This window comes from Rhipicephalus microplus, chromosome X (genome assembly GCF_043290135.1).
Source record: "Rhipicephalus microplus isolate Deutch F79 chromosome X, USDA_Rmic, whole genome shotgun sequence".
NCBI classification, from domain to species: domain Eukaryota; kingdom Metazoa; phylum Arthropoda; class Arachnida; order Ixodida; family Ixodidae; genus Rhipicephalus; species Rhipicephalus microplus.
In genome coordinates, this window is record NC_134710.1 from 46,125,646 (window position 1) to 46,141,757 (window position 16,112).

The following is a 16,112-nucleotide window of genomic DNA, read 5'->3' on the forward strand; positions in this document are numbered from 1 at the left end:
TCGATGCTGACGGCATCTGTCGGTTCATCCGGGAACCTTCCACGCTCGGTGCGGGATTGCTCGGTCGGCTCGGACGCGCGAGCTGATAAAATGAGTTTATTTAAACTTGCGAACGCAGCTGTCCCGCGAAAGGCATTTTTGATCGGAAGCTGCGTGATTGTGGGTATGGCGACGTGCTTAACGTTGCGCTACTATTGGAAACGAAGATCCCGAAAGTACCATGGAAGCGTCGAGAAAACGGTAGGTGGAAAACGTGTATATTGCGTTATGCACTCTATAGACGGCTTTAATATATTCATGAAGAAATTGGGGCGTATGACTGGGCATGGCTAGAGTTGTTCGTCGTGGCTGCACTTATCTTTAGGTACTATTTCGCAGCGTACAGCGTGCCATGGAATCTTGGTTCCATTCTCATTATGAAAAAAAAAAAAAAAAAGGTTGCACTAGTTTCTCCGAGCACTTTTATCATTATTATTATATGAAGGCTTAAAATAAACATGTTTAGCAGCATTGCGTTTTAAAATAAAAAAAGCGAAGCCATGTGTTCATTCATTCTCGTACTGTCATTGAGTATGGCCCGTTTGCGATTAGTTTCTCACAAAACACTTATTTGAAAACGGCTTCAGTGTGTAAGTGAGCGGATGGCACGCTGCGATGGCTCTAGGGGGTCTCCTGGTTTGTCTCTTCGTTTCCTGGTCGTATTCGCGAAACACTTGAGGGTCACTTAACATATTGCGCAGAGACGTTAGAGAATACGTCAATTACTCCAACAAATGAAAGTTTTCAGTCCGCAGATGGAGGTAAAAGAATCCTTGTCTTGGGGCTGGACGGTGCTGGCAAAAGTAGCCTCTTATTGCAATTGTCAAGACCAGATGGGACTTCGGCACGAACGCAGCGTACTGAAGGCTTCAACGTGGTCAGCATTAACTCTGAGAACTTTTGGGAATGTAAGTTTTTGTCCATATTTCTGTTGATCAGTTTCTTGAGTAACAATTGAAGAGGTCATATGTGATCTCTAATTAATATTGTTCTGATTGATATTGTGTCTAACAGACACTTCATCATTTATAGTGTGGGTCTCATTCTGGCATGCTTGATGCTTTCAAGTAGTATATGAGGGATTATTGGCCAGCTGTCAACTTGTAATTAGATCACTTGCTACGTGATGCCTACAAGGAAAGGAGGAGTGTTCCACGCTCGCCATAGTGGCTACTGGCGGTGCTCACTGACACTCCTTCGTTTAAATTTAAATGCACATATACACCCTATATAGTGTACGGATGGATGACAGCTTCGTGGCTCAATGGTTAAGCATCAGACGCATTAGTTAAAGGTCACAGGTTCGGTTCCTGCTGGTGGCAAGTCAGCTTTTGGTCCACTTTTTCTTCACATGTACATTACAATTACTTCTAATAATGTCCCCTATACTTTCCCTGGCATCATTTTTCATTAGTTGTCACGAAAATAGCACAATGGGAAAAGTTGAAAACTTAATGACGCCACACGGCGACATAGAGCGAGCTTGCTATGTTTAACTAGGCACAAGAGACGTGCAAGAAAACTTTTTGGTTCTGCTATGAGGCGCCAGCTTTACAGAGAAAGGAGGAGGTTAACAGAGAAGGGAAAAACATTAATCACAAGTCCAAAAGCACATCGAGATAGTCAAGGCAGCGCTGAGAAAAAATGCCAAACTCCGCCCCATGAAATGCGTCTTTGACTCTCATGCCCTCGGAAATTGGCAACAGAAAAGCATGCCTAGACTCTCGTTACATGCAGATAGTACTCCAGAAGAAATTCTGAACTAGTATGCTGTCACTGCGAAAATCTCTTATCCACAAATTTCAGTGATACAATAAAGTGGATGGCACACGTTGTAGCTTCTAATTATGCAGTTTTTGAATAGGGTGTGCAAAGCTTTGTGCTAGTCTTTGTTGCCACTGTGCATGCGTCATATGCTACATATGCTACAAATGCTATCTTTCAGCCCCCTATTACAAAAGTGGCTACTGCTCATGCGTCTGAACGTCGCCACCTTACGTACTTAGGTTAAGTGGCAAAAATGGAATACATGCCCAACTAATGCTATCTTTGCGTACCCTATTCTGAAACTGCTTATTACGTGGACTCGTAGCTCAAGCTAAATGTGTATCTTGAAGCTAGACTTTGTCAAGTGGCCTTTTATTTACTGAATTTTTTTTTATTTTACTGAAATTTGGACAACAAAATAAAAACACTGTTTCCACTCATGTTTGTTCGAACATGAACAGAAACCATGACCTGCATTTATGCAGCTTTTACATGTATGCTTAATTAATTCGGCAGTCACAAACTGTTAAAACATGTTGCGCATGCAAACCGTGGTGCAACATTTGCAGCACATTTTTTTTTATTTGTCTTGTTTTTTGTATACCGAGCGCTAATGCATTAAAAATGAACCTACCTTCGAAAAGAACAGAAGCCAATGGTTTGTGGAGTCTGCAAATTCAAAGACAACTTATTGCACATCAATATAACCAGGTCTGTCTTATGAGCACAGAAGAAAGGAAGCTGCGAGAGTGTCCCGCGTGCATCTTTCCGCAGGGAATGCTACAGGACTAGGCCTAACAGTCCGTCACCACAACATTCTCTCCCCAGAGACATACTTACATTGGGGTCCGTAAGTTTCGCCTGCAGCCAGGTATCACAATAACAACACAACTCGAAACGAAGGAACAGAGGGCATGACCGGTGAGCGCTCCTACACATGCAGAATCGACGAGCTCAACTGACATTGCAGATGCAACAGCCACACAGATGTATAGAAATTCAATTTCCTTGATGAGGCAGTTAGATAATTATTGCTGTGAGTAAATTACATAATGTTTACTAGTTAACAAACTTTGAAGTCTTCATGATTGCTGATGCAATGTCTTTAAATAGTCTTTAAATGGTGAATTAATTTGAATTAAATTAATATGGTTTTTAAAAGTGTGTTTTCTAAACATAACCAAAAACAGACATAATACTGCTTTTTATAATGTTTTTAAAACATCGAAATCTGTTTGTAATCTGCTTTATCCCATTTATTCTTGAACTTGGCATTTTCTATACCATGTTTGCTTACCTGCGCACTATCCACATCATATTAAGGGAACATATTGAAAAATATTGAAAAAATTAATTTTTTTAGTTTTGCGTTATTTCATATATGCGGTCTTTTCTGTACCATAATCAGTCGTTTGTTTGTCTTGGTGGGTTTTTTTTTATTATAAAAATGACATTTCAAAACTTTTGCGGTGATCTGCCGCACCCCCATTCTTATGTAGCAAGGGATTCCTTGAAATTGAAGTGTCATAGTCATATGGAGAGCTTATGGTTTGCAAGGTGGAGGGAATTTGGCACATTCAGAGAAGAATGGGCCTAGAACTGCGAAAACAAAAGAAAGCAGAGGCATCAAGCTTTCTGTAAGGAAATCTATATCTGGCTGGGGACATCTTAGTAGTGCCATCATTGGAAAGCACCAAACTAGTATCGTTGGGCCATTAAAAGAAATAGAGCGAGCTTGGGGGACACGCAAAAACCTGTCCCATATTTTCACACGGCATCACAGGATACCAATCCATCCTACAGTCTTCTGTGTAAATTCAACGAAGCCCAGTTGTGTAGTGAACCATTCATTTATAAAGAACAGCCCCGCCACGGTGGTCTAGTGGCCAAAGTACTTGGCTGCTGACCCGCAGGTTGCGGGATCAAATCCCGGCTGCGGCGGTTGCATTTCTGATAGAGGCAGAAATGCTGTAGGCCCATGTGCTCAGATTTGAGTGCACGTTAATGAACTCCAGGTGGTCCGAATTTCTGGAGCCCTCCACTACGGCATCTCTCGTAATCATATGGTGGCTATGGGGCATTGACCCCACATATCAATCAATTTATAAAAAACACCTTCCAGCATTTCTCATTGAGGCTGTTAAGCCAAATTATCCTGACCTAGCTCATCCAGAATTACTTGTCCAATGTCTCTATGGGAAAACAAAACCCTAACAACTCGAATGGTCATGTGGGTGTGCACTCGATTGATTGATATGTAGGGTTTAACGTCTCAAAACCATCGTACGATTATGAGAGACGCCATAGTGGAGGGCTCCGGAAATTTCGGCCTCCTAAGGTTCTTTAACGTGCACCCAAATCTGAGCACACTGGGGTGTGCACTCCAGAAAACGTTTTATTGTGATAGCAATTATATGGACACTCTTGACTGGATTTTCCACCGGCGTTGGTGACCACCGTCATTCACCATATATGTGTATGTATGTATGTATATATATATATATATATATATATAATGAGATATAACAGACAGTAATGCCAAGGAATGTACAGGGGAAGTATTAACAAAAGTCCACTTTTCTTTCCACTTTTCTTTCTTCTTATTTACATTCCATTAATGTTAATAACTTCCCCTGTACATTCCTTGGCATTACTGTCTGTTATATCTCATTATTATTGTGTTAAAAACACGGAAAAACGAGCCCTTAGGTATACACTTCTTTCCCTTATTTCATTGAACGAGGGTCTCGTACTGGCAGACTTGGTGTGTTTAGGTTGTATAAGAGGGACAATTAATCAGCTGCCCGCTCATAATAAGTTCACGTGCTACGTGACGCCAAACATGCGCATAAGAGTGTTTTCACACTCGTTGTTTGGCTTATAGATGGCGCTGACTGTCGCTCCTACTTCTAAATTCACAGATAAACCCAAAAAAGTGGATGGAGGGAGGGCCGCTGTAATAGCTCAGTGGTTAGAGCATCGAACGCGTAATTCGAAGGTCATAGGTTCGATTCCTGCTTACAGTTGGTAATTTTTTCATCCACTTTTCTTTCTTCTTATTTACATTCCATTAATGTTAATAACTTCCCCTGTACATTCCTTGGCATTACTGTCTGTTATATCTCATTATTATTGTGTTAAAAACACGGAAAAACGAGCCCTTAGGTATACACTTCTTTCCCTTATATATATATATATATATATATATATATATATATATATATATATATATATATATATATATATATATGAAGACGCAAGGAAGAAAATAACCCAGAGAAAGACTCCGGCACGCGGAATCGAATATCTGACCTCTCTTGGTTGTGTAGTAACGTTGGTTGCGAGTGCGTGGCGTTGACCACTCAGCCACAAAGGAGCACCTCCTTCAACGTTGAAATGGCAAGCTATTTATATCTACCACTTTCCGCTGGTGATCAAGATCTTGGGGGAGCTATCATGTTTTCAGCATTACCAGTGACATGGCACAATGAGCGCGCATCGCCAGATCGTCACGACGCGGCAATACACTGCACTCGCTGCTCAGTCACCGTTTGGGAAAAGGGTGCGCTTTTCAAACACACCGAAGTAAGAACTGAGACACTAATTCGTGTTCATCTGTACCTGTGAGTACGTTTCATGTGTCATTTGTGCGTGAGAAACACGTGGCACGTTTTGATCTGCTTATCATTCCTCTCGTGACCTTCCAATTTGTTGCCATCGCATTCTTTCGCCTTTGCGGCAAAGCTCTGACTTTTTTTTTTTTTTTTTTCAGACATCAAACGCTGAAAATATGCACTCATCATACTGTTCTCACGTAATGATGGCAATATAGCCTATGTGAATATACTGAACTCCTTTAGAATTTCGTCGGGGCACTGCCCAACGCGTACGCACCCTTGACCTGTGTCGACAGTATTTTGCTGACGGGGCTGCTCAGCAGGCAACAAAGGAGGCTCGCCAGGCTAGACGCTTCAACACAATAAGAACATTTTATTGGTGATAAGTATGTGCCTAGTGCCTACTGAACGAGCCTGTCAATTTGCTGTTATCTCATTGTGCCTTTCTAATTTACATTATTAAATTTCAATGCAATTATCTCAAAACATGCTTTTTTTTACTTATGTTCCTTTATCTTGCCAACCACAGTATCTAGAATCGTAGATTTTGGCCAGTATTTAGATAATGTAATAAGCAATATGCTGGAACAGAATTATTGATGCCTGGTTAAGTGCTCTTTTTCAACATGACATCTAAAAGCTATTACCAAGTGATAAGTAGCTGAAGTAAAACAAAAATTTAATTAGTGTTACAAGTTTCAGCGTTAAATCTGCTTCAATAAAAAGAGCAAAAGCTTATGAATACAATGATAGTAATAAAAAAATTTACTGTAACTCTGATGATTATCGAGAAAATGTACATAAACTTTGCCTAATATACATGGCATAATATAGGGCTTACTCTGTTCCTTTAAACTAATGAAATTCCTTTTTGGTATGTAAAACATGCTGTGTTACAAGATGTGCTTTCAATTGGTATTGAACTTGATTTCGAGTGAATTTTACAGGGGTGCAGCAGTAGCGCCAACTTGATACAATTACCCATTTTTACGCTAAGTTGCACGCCAAAAGCATGAAATTTGCTGAAATTGCGCCATGTTACTCCAAAACAGCCAACCAGTCTCAAAATTTTCTTAGTTGTAGTAAATTCAGCGAAAAATGGGGGCCACATTGCCCGTCTGTATTTCCGTTCCAAGCACGCAGACTCTAACCTTACAGCACGATAACCTAACCACGCAAACCTTAAAAACCTTAAACCACGCTAACCTTAATTCTATTAGGTCAGGGCACTTGTGAGGTGCAATGGACCAGATCAAGTAACAAAGCCGTGCGCCCATTGGTCCGCTGACCACAGCAGATACCTCTCGGTGGGCCAACGCAACTTCAACAAAAAAAATGCTTGCTGTAGCCATCAACGCTTCCCGGGAAATATTAACTCTCTGGGCAACAAAAGCAGCTATGGCATGTTAACAACTAAAGCTGGGAGTGCATATCGTGTTTTCCGTGCGCAAATAGAGTTGTGTTGCGAACGCCGCCATTGCCGGCAACCAGGTTGGTTGCCATAGCAACGGCACATAAACGTGTTTTCTGTCTTGCAGTTGCGTTATTTGCGTGGTCCCAGCGATCCGGCGCTGTTGCCGAACCATCGAGCGTGCGCCGTCCTTACTTTATCAGGTAGAACGCGCCTTGCAAGTGAGCCAAGATATTGTGCCCTAAACCTAACCCCCATCGTAAAAAAAAAGGGGGGGGGGGGGGTGGCATAGTGGTGTTCGAAAATTTCTTGGCCTCGTTTCTAACCCGTGCAGAACGCTGTTTAAGCTACCTTTGCCGCAGTACATTGGCGCCCTGTGGGAAAGCGTATTGAGATTTGGAAGAGCTGTTGCATTACTCACAGGACACAGCACATTTTGTTGAATTACTCATTCCTGTATACTATGGCATAATTGTGAGCGCTAGTATGATCGTTCACATCTAAAAAAGCTCTGGCAATAATGTGGAGCAGTGTACGACACTTATGCCGTCCTAAATAAAAAGAAAAGTGTGCGCCAGTTTTTTTTTTCGCCGCTCCTACTCTTCACTTTCACGAATACCTTGAATTTCAATGTCGCCGACTTGGCAGATCTACATTTGGATTGCAGTAGCACAGATCATTAGGCTAGTTCTAGTGCCCGTGTTTGTGTGCGCGCCCTTTTTCATTTAAAAGATACATTGGAATTCACGGGTTCTCTCAAAAAATTTTGACAGATGTGGCAAAAGCTAATGTGGACTTTATCATTATTTACTCAGTGGGATGGCTCAAAATACTAGTTTTATTAAATTAGCAGTGCTCATGTTTACTCTGCACAATTTAGGTGATGCTGAATGCACGGGTGGTCGAAATTTCCGGAGCCCTCCACTACGGAGTCTCTCATAATCATATGGTGGTTTTGGGACGTTAAACCCTACATATCTATTGAATGGATTGCACATACTTTTTTATTTTCTAAATGTAAGCCTTCTTTTTTTATACTGCTCCAATTTGCATTTTAGTGCTTCAAAAGTAAGATTTTGCTGCTTCGAAAATTGCTCCAAATTCTATTTTGCCTGTTGCACCCCTGATTTTAGAAAACTTTATTACGATGAGCAAGATTTGAATTCAAGCATGATTGAAAAATGTCCATGTGGCAGTACTTAGCATGCTTATGCAGCAAGAGTGTTGCACGCATTGCTTACTGGTTTAGTGCTTGTCAAGCTGTTGGTGAAATAACACTTGCATAAGTAACAGCTGTAATTTCCAAATAGTAGCATTTTTAGGCATTGGAACTTGCAAGGAAATAACATAGTTTCTTCTTTCCTCAGTGGGTGGTTCGGCAACAATGCGACCGTACTGGCCCAACTTTTTTCCTGGTACAAGTGTTCTTGTGTACATGGTGAACTCTGCTGATGGCCAGCGACTACGCTCTTCTGCTCATGAGTTCCACAAAATCTTGGAAGATGAGCGGCTGAAAAATGTGCCCATTCTTGTACTTGCCAATAAACAGGTCTGTATAATGCACCCCATTTGTGCGTTGATCCTGCGCGAATAGTGCTAGGGATTTCGACCAGCCTTTTTACATAAACCATTGAAGCAATGGCTTAAAAGTACAGCACATGATTGAAGGGCTTGAAATTGTTTCTGCTGAGGTGTCATTTTGGAAAATAGCTATGTTTGCATTACTCATGCAATGCATTAATCTTGATATTTTATTACAGTGGTTGTAAGTTGTTAGCGTTTGCAGACTTCCTAACCACTCGGAGGCATTTGAACTCCATAATTATGACATTCCAAAGAAAGAGCGTGCAAAGGAGCTTATTGTGGTGTGCTATGTGAATTACATAAGCATTGTATTAAGTTTTTAGCTTCAGTGATAAAAACAAAGCCAGAGAGTGTTTATTGATAAAAAATAATCAGAATAATTAGGTATATGTAATAAAAGGCCATTATTGCAGCCATCATGGATATATGTTCCCAAAAGTTCAGCAGTAATATGCATAAATCACTCTGCAATGGAATTTCCAAAATGCAGAACACATGATTTGACAAGATATTGCAGAAATGTTCTTTCCATCGCCAGTATAGTCGACTCCTGACAACTCGCACTTTTAGTTAGTTGCTATGTGTGTATTTAAAAGCCACCTAAATTAAACTGTTTCACTGCATGGTTTTGGTTAGTTCATACTTTTTGCTTGTCTGTGCTGAAAATATCTGGTGCTTTCATTGCTTCTAGCTCAATAATTTCTTTATGTTGCAGACAAGTGCAGGTAAAGCGAATTAGCTGCCCACAAAGTGGCCAAACTGCATGCACAATCTCATGTTGGCTAAGAAAGAAGAGAAAAAAAAAGTCTATCTGGCCGATCACATGCTGAATTCGTCTCAGGTTATTTTTTACTCAATACACTGTTCTCATGTTGAAAAGCATGCTATGATTGGGAAAGGGCTACTAACTGTCATGGGTAACAGCATATTCTTTCCCCTTAATTTCACACTGTGCATAACATGTACCATTATGATTGCTTATGTAAGAAAACTTTAGTGGCAATCATGCAGCATTGTATACAAGTTCGATTTGGCTATGAGAAACAAACATTGCAACACAAGTTGGTATGTTGCCCCCGAGTCGTATATGAGAGACCTGAAAATTCAAACTTGGAAAGAAAATCCTGAGGGTCACTCGAGCTTGAATGATTGAGGGCCTGCCATACAAAGTAGGTCTGCCCCTTCTGATTTCCTGCTTTTAACAGAACTATGACAGCTTAATGCATAAGCTAAAAGCATCATGTTAATTGAAACATGTTTATGAGAGGTCTTTTAAACTGAGCATTTCATTTGGTTTTCTTGTTTAAGGAGTTAAAATGGCCATTAGAGCTGTGCGAATAGCAAAATTTTTGGGTGCAAAGTAAACTCGAATATTAATGTGCGAGTGCAAATCAAATAAATATTTTCCCAGTATTTCTTGAATATTTCTAGAATACTTTTTAATAGTTTGAAGTGAAACTGCAGGGGAAAAAAATGTTGGAGAGTATTTCTAAGCATATTTTTATGAGATATAGCAACATGAAACTGTTTATTTTTGCAAGGTTGATGGAGCACTTTCGGGATGGTATTTCATAGTATGATCCAGAATGAAACATCAGGGACCAAATTGTATTACTCGATGATTTGGTTCAAAGTGTCGCCGACAACACTTTACAAGTGAAAGGCAAAGATACTATTTCCTCAGCCTCCCTTCCTCTTTCAACTTCTGTGGAAGCGCAACTGACATGGCGGACGAAGGTGTGCTCGCTTTTAGCAGAGTTCCAAATCTGACTCGTATACGTCAACATGCAAGAACATTTGATATTCCAGATGCTAAAGATCCACGGTGTCCGATTTTTTTGGACTTTCTATGGAAAATTCAGGTCCAAAACACCCTTAATTAGGCCCCTATCTTTGCCACATCTATCATCTCTATGTCGGAACCAGCGTTTTCTAGAGTCAATACATTTGTGAGCGTAGCGAAGCCTGAAAGGCAGCTTTGCTGCAATATGGGAGTGTGACGAGGTTAAGCATCGAAAAATACGAAAAGGCCACTTTCAATTTGGCGTTGACTGTGTTTGTCTTTGGGAAGTTCAAATAGTAAATATTTCGGTGCAAATCTAATCAAATAGCAAACACTATTCGAAAAATATTTGAAATTTGTAATCTAATATTCGCTTAGCTCTACTAGATGTGTTCTATCCTTATTGGGACAGGGGTCAGTTTATTTATATTGAGTTGTGTGCATAGTCAGTGAAGCTTACGACTACTTGTTTTGCAGTTCAGAACATCATCATTGTTCATATTTGTCCATTTAGCTTGCTTGTTTGTTTTTGCTATTAGTTATGTAGCGTCAAAAGGTCTTATGTGGAATGTTCACAGCATTAAAAAAGACTGCACTTGATGCACTACACTGAACTAAAAGACTGCACTTGATGAAATTACAAAATATTATAATCTGCAGAGGCATGTTTACCCACCACCTCACCCTAAATTCAATATGCACAGTCTATTCAATGGAGACAATTATAAACCAGGTCCGATAAGAATCCAGCACTACTACATGTCACGTATCCAGAGATCTGCACGACCAATCGATGCAATAACTGTCAGGCACTAGCTTCTTTTGAACATATCTTATGGGAATGCCAGGGATGAAAACATGGTAATGAGAAAATGGTTTTTACCGACAGCCTCCGTACACATTGTCGAGCTGCGCTGCTTAGTTCAGCCCTGGATGATCAGCTCTGGCAATCCAGCTGGCCGAGGAAGCCGCTAGGAGGCAAGACCTAGCGTACTCCAGGGCTACGTCTTGACTGGTGCAACATTTTCTAGCTCATTGCTGTGGTGAATTAGTAATTAAAGGCATCAACAAACATTACCACTTGCTCTTCTAAAACGGAATATTGAGGCTCTTTTTGCACTTGCAGTCATAATGCTCAACAGCTAAATTACAATAGGGCTGCTCCTATCATCATGGATAACTCTTGTGCAGGTGTAAACCCTTTGCTATACATCGATTGCATGAGACAGGTTTGATACCTTTAGATAGCATACAGGGGCATATAGGCCAGCTTGTCAGTTCGTAAAATATCACATGCTGCACAATGCAATCTGAAAAAAAGACGGTTTGACATCTGGCATAATGGGCGAGTGGCACTCACTAGCACTCCCTGGGTTACAAGTGTTAAAGTAACCAAAAAATTGGTCAGAGGAACGACCATAGCCGTAGCTCAGTTGCTAGAGCATTGCACTGGTATCATGAAGGTCCTGGGTCAATTCCCCACTGGCAGCAAGTTTTCTGTTCACTTTAATTTATTTCCTACTTACCTTGTACTTTTCAAACTTTGAATGAAAGCAAGTAACACCCACTATGCTTTCTTTGGCTTCATGTTTTTGTCTAAAAATATAAACGTGCCCCCGATCCATTTCCTTTGAGGAAAATGCAAAGCATCAAAAAACACCAGCATTAAGAGAGCTGGTGTGTCCAGATTTGACCATGCCGTAGTTTTTAAATTTGTTTCCCAATTTATCAATGACATTACTTTTTTTTCTTTATCAGCACACGTGACAAATAGTGCAGGCTAGGAAAAACTGTGCAGCTAGTTAGGCTTATGTCCATGTTAGAGTGAGGAAATACGAGCTCACACTAACATGTTCTAGACAGGCTGCACTCTAAAACACTTGCACCCTTGTGGAGTCTTTGTACTCATCACACTTGCTTTTGTTTTCTTGAAAACACTGTGCTCACCACTTTGTTATGAAAAATAAAATGTCACGCTGTTGGTGCACAGTTTGGTTGTGGCCTGAAAGTACTGGGCTTGCTGTGTTAAAGCATGGTAATACACTAGGTAGATCACAATTATAGTTGTTGTAAGACAAGACAACACTTCAAAGGGTGCAAGCTATTTTTACGGTGTGACATTACACTCTTCACAATTCTTTAATATCATTTGTAAACCAAAAATACACTGGTTTTCAATGTGAGCACAGAAACACCCACGCATATTTTTCTAATATAAATACGAGAAGCCTCGCAGCCTTATATGTAACTCGGCAGCACTTCATTTGTGAGAAGCCATGTTGCACGTCTAGAATGATAATGCTGATCTTGATTTTTGCTTGCATTGAAAACAGTTTGATTCAGCTTTAAACCCTTTTAAAATTGACCTGAATTGATCTATAGAACTTGACTTCAATGGAGTTCACTGTCTGCTTTGTTGGATGCCACGCAGTGGCAAGCCTCAAGACCTTTTTGGAAATAAACCTTTCGGGGAGAATTCCCATGTATGGTCTATGATTTGAGGAGAATTGGCTTGAATTCTAGTTGGAAAAGTGCTTGTACTTGACGTGGAGCTCACTGCGGTTTGTTGTGCATTTTTCAGGATCTACCGGGAGCTAAAAGTGTCGAAGATATATCCACTGCACTTGGGCTAGATGAATTGAAGCAGCTCAACTTCGATGTTCACATTATGCCTCTGCAGATGCCACCAGACTCAAGTTGCCGAAGCACTGCTGCTGAAGCAAAGCACAAAATTCTTCAGTTGTCACGAGGATGCAGTCGTACCTTGTCACTGTAAATCTTGGCACATGGTAGACAACATAGCCTAACTTATTCCCACTTAATGGTGGCAGAGTGCACAGTACAGCTAGATCTGAAGAGTTTGCAGTCGGCTCTGCTTTTGCCAGCTAAGGACGATACGGTGCAGTCAGGTCACTGGCCACAATGTGATGGTTTAATCTAGAGTACAAATGGTGCAGGCAGCTTCAGCTGAGTAGAGTACTGGTTATACAATCTACTTGCCAGCTGTTGTATGAAGCAGAGACCGTGACTTGCAAAAACATAGCCCCTCAATTTCCCATGTTTATAACCAAGTTCACTGCAATGGGCTTGTGATTAGAAATTCATGTAAGCACCAGCTATGTAGTTGAAATTATTTTTCTATCATTCCACTTTTTGTATGCAAGTAATGTTTGTTTGAACTTGTGTTTACAAATGGCAGCTTTGCAAAGAAACTGAAGGTGCCAGTTAACGTATATTTGGCCCAAGTTTACTTAACTGTGTTGAGTACTTTGTAATAAATATCTTGGGTCTGAAACGTATCCATTGTGTTCATGATTTGGTGCATGGGGTTATGAAACACCAGTATGTTTAGGCCATCAGGATGTCCATGCTGCATGAGCAATGTTAGTCTTCCTTTGTCCAGAGGTTATCTATCAGCTCTGTAAAGCTTGAAGACAATGCAACCAGCAATGTTTATTAAAAGATGGCACACAAGAGGCATTCCGTGTGTAAAGTTGCTACACATTCTATTTTGTATCTGCTACTGTGGCAACACAAACTGTCAGGATGCTAGGTTTCTGCAAGTATTCAGATTGAGAGGTATTGTCTTAGCAATGCCTCCTCTACAAAGGTACCTGCCAGGTGAGCCAAAAACTGCCTGCCCTTCCCTTCTCCTCCATCCTCGTTTCTAACAGAGGTGGTTGCTGGCAAATTTTGCAGTGGCTGCTTGCTACACCCATATGCGCATGCGCACACAACCCTTAACGTGATACTACCATCTTAACCCTATTGAAAAGAATGACTAGAATGTGACGCCATGCTTCGGCAACCGACAACAACTCAAGGCAGCACGACTACAATGGGATAGCAAGCGACACCACAGACATCTTTTTAGAGGATGCATTGGTCTTAGCTACCAACTACATAGTGCAGGGCCTCCAGTGTTTGCAACAAAGTATAATTGCTATGTACCCATTTAAAATGTGTAAATTAGTGCATGGCTTTATTGCACAGTATGTTGGGTGTATGCAGGCATAAAGTTTCCTAATATTAACTAGAGGGGACTCTGGTGCTGCAATCGTTCAGCGACCATGGGAATGATGGGTAGTACACATATTCGCCTAGTCTTCGTACTTGCGGGCGGCAAATCGTACTTGCACCTTCGTTTATTACTATGTTTCGGTTTCGTTTTGAAAAAAGATTCAACCCTTTTGAACCTCGTGACCTGATTTGAGAAGGTGAGTCTAAAAAAAATGAAATGGTGAAGCGCAATCGCTGAACATTTGCGAATATTTGTTTCGTAAAAAAACAGCTCCAAGCCACATGTACACACATGAAGCTAAAAAGAGGCCAAAATGACGAATATTAGACAAATCCATGTACTACCCATCATTCCCATGCTTGCTGAAGCGCCGTGCGTTGCACCTCCCATAGACACTAGCGCCAGAGTTCCCTCTAGTGTATACTGTATTAGGAAACTCTATGTATGCAGGAATTCAGAGTCTCGCCTCAGAACAGATACTCGGCTTTTATTGAGGAAACCAGCCTTAGCGTTGATGCAATGAATGATAATCAAGAACAGGTACTCCACTCTTATTAAAGAAACCGGCTTTGTCAGATTATCATTCATTGCATTAACGCTGAGTATCATTACGGAGTATGCAGTGGAACTGGGAGGTACGGTAGTTAGACAGGACACTAGCAAGCTGCCCCTTGAGACGAATAACCTCGTTAAAGAACGCCAAAGCACGAAAGCCTCAAACACAACATACAAAATGGAACTGGCAGAGATTTCAAAGTTGATTAATAAGCATAAGGTTTCTAATGTAAGAAGGTATAACATGAAGAGAGTTGAACATGTTCCAAAAAAACGGAACAAGTGTCAAAGTGACGAAGAGGAAATTTGGGATAGGCAAAAGCCAGATGTATGCACTAAGGGACAAGGAAGGCAAAGTAACTAACTACCAATATGGATAGAATAGTTAAAATAGCAGAGGAGTTTGTAAGAGATCTGTACAGTAGCCAGCACAACCATGACCATAATGTAAGAAATAGCAGTAACCCAGATGACATCCCACCAGTAATGACAGAAGTTGAGAAAGCCTTGGAAGGAATTTAAAGAGAGAAAGCTGCTGGTAAAGATCAGGCAACATCAGATCTGCTGAAAGCCAAAAGACAGATTGCGTTAGAAAAACTAGCCACCCTGCTCACGAAGTGTCTCCAGATGGGAGAGGCTGTACCAGAATTTCTGAACAATGCTAACACGATCTTAATCGATAAGAAAGGAGAGGACAAGGGCTTGAAGAATCACAGGCAGATCAGCTTGCTAGAAGCTATTTATAAAGGTAATTGCTAACAGAATTAAAACAACATTGGTATTAAATCATTCAAAGGAACAAGCAGGATTTTTAATGGCTACTCAACAATCAACCTCATTAATCATGTGATAGAGAAATGCTCAGAATACATCCAACCACTATGCACAGCCTTCATAGATTACGAGAATGCATTTGATTCGGTAGAGATATCAGTAGACACTGCAGAATCGGGGCGTCGACAAAACATTTGTAAACCTACTAGAAGAAATCTACAGAGGATCAACTGCCACTATAGTGCTCCATAAAGAAAGTGACAGAATACCAATAAAGAAGAGTGTAAGACAAGAGGATACAATCTCCCCAACGCTATTTACCATGTGTTTACAGAAAGTTTTCAAAGGCCTAAAATGGGAAGAGGTAGGGATAAGAGTTAATGAAGAGTACCTTGGCAACCTGTGCTTCGCGGATGACATTGCATTGCTGAGTAACTCTGGGGACGAAGTGCAATTCATGATTACTGAATTAGACAAGGAGAGCAGAAAAGTAGGCCTTAAAATTAATCCGTAGAAAACGAAAGTAATGTACAGCAACCTTGGAAAGGAACAGCACTTCAA

At 40.7% G+C, this 16,112-nt stretch overlaps 1 protein-coding gene across 1 annotated transcript; it reads left to right on the plus strand.

Moving 5' to 3' along the window:
- Positions 1 to 35: 35 nt before the first annotated feature.
- On the plus strand, positions 36 to 13,500 carry LOC119175888 (uncharacterized). The gene is made up of 4 exons (XM_037426913.2): positions 36 to 240; positions 788 to 947; positions 8,202 to 8,383; positions 12,783 to 13,500. Exons 1-4 carry the CDS (start codon positions 91 to 93, stop codon positions 12,975 to 12,977), a joined length of 687 nt encoding a protein of 228 aa, XP_037282810.1. The 5' UTR covers positions 36 to 90; the 3' UTR covers positions 12,978 to 13,500.
- The last annotated feature ends 2,612 nt before the right edge of the window (positions 13,501 to 16,112 follow it).

Excerpts from the sequence above, each read along its gene's own strand:
- LOC119175888 (XM_037426913.2), top strand. The coding sequence starts at position 91 with ATGAGTTTATTTAAACTTGCGAACGCAGCTGTCCCGCGAAAGGCATTT. Across the intron at positions 948-8,201 it reads CTCTGAGAACTTTTGGGAAT|TGGGTGGTTCGGCAACAATG; the intron begins GTAAGTTTTTGT and ends TTCTTTCCTCAG. Across the intron at positions 8,384-12,782 it reads TTGTACTTGCCAATAAACAG|GATCTACCGGGAGCTAAAAG; the intron begins GTCTGTATAATG and ends TGCATTTTTCAG.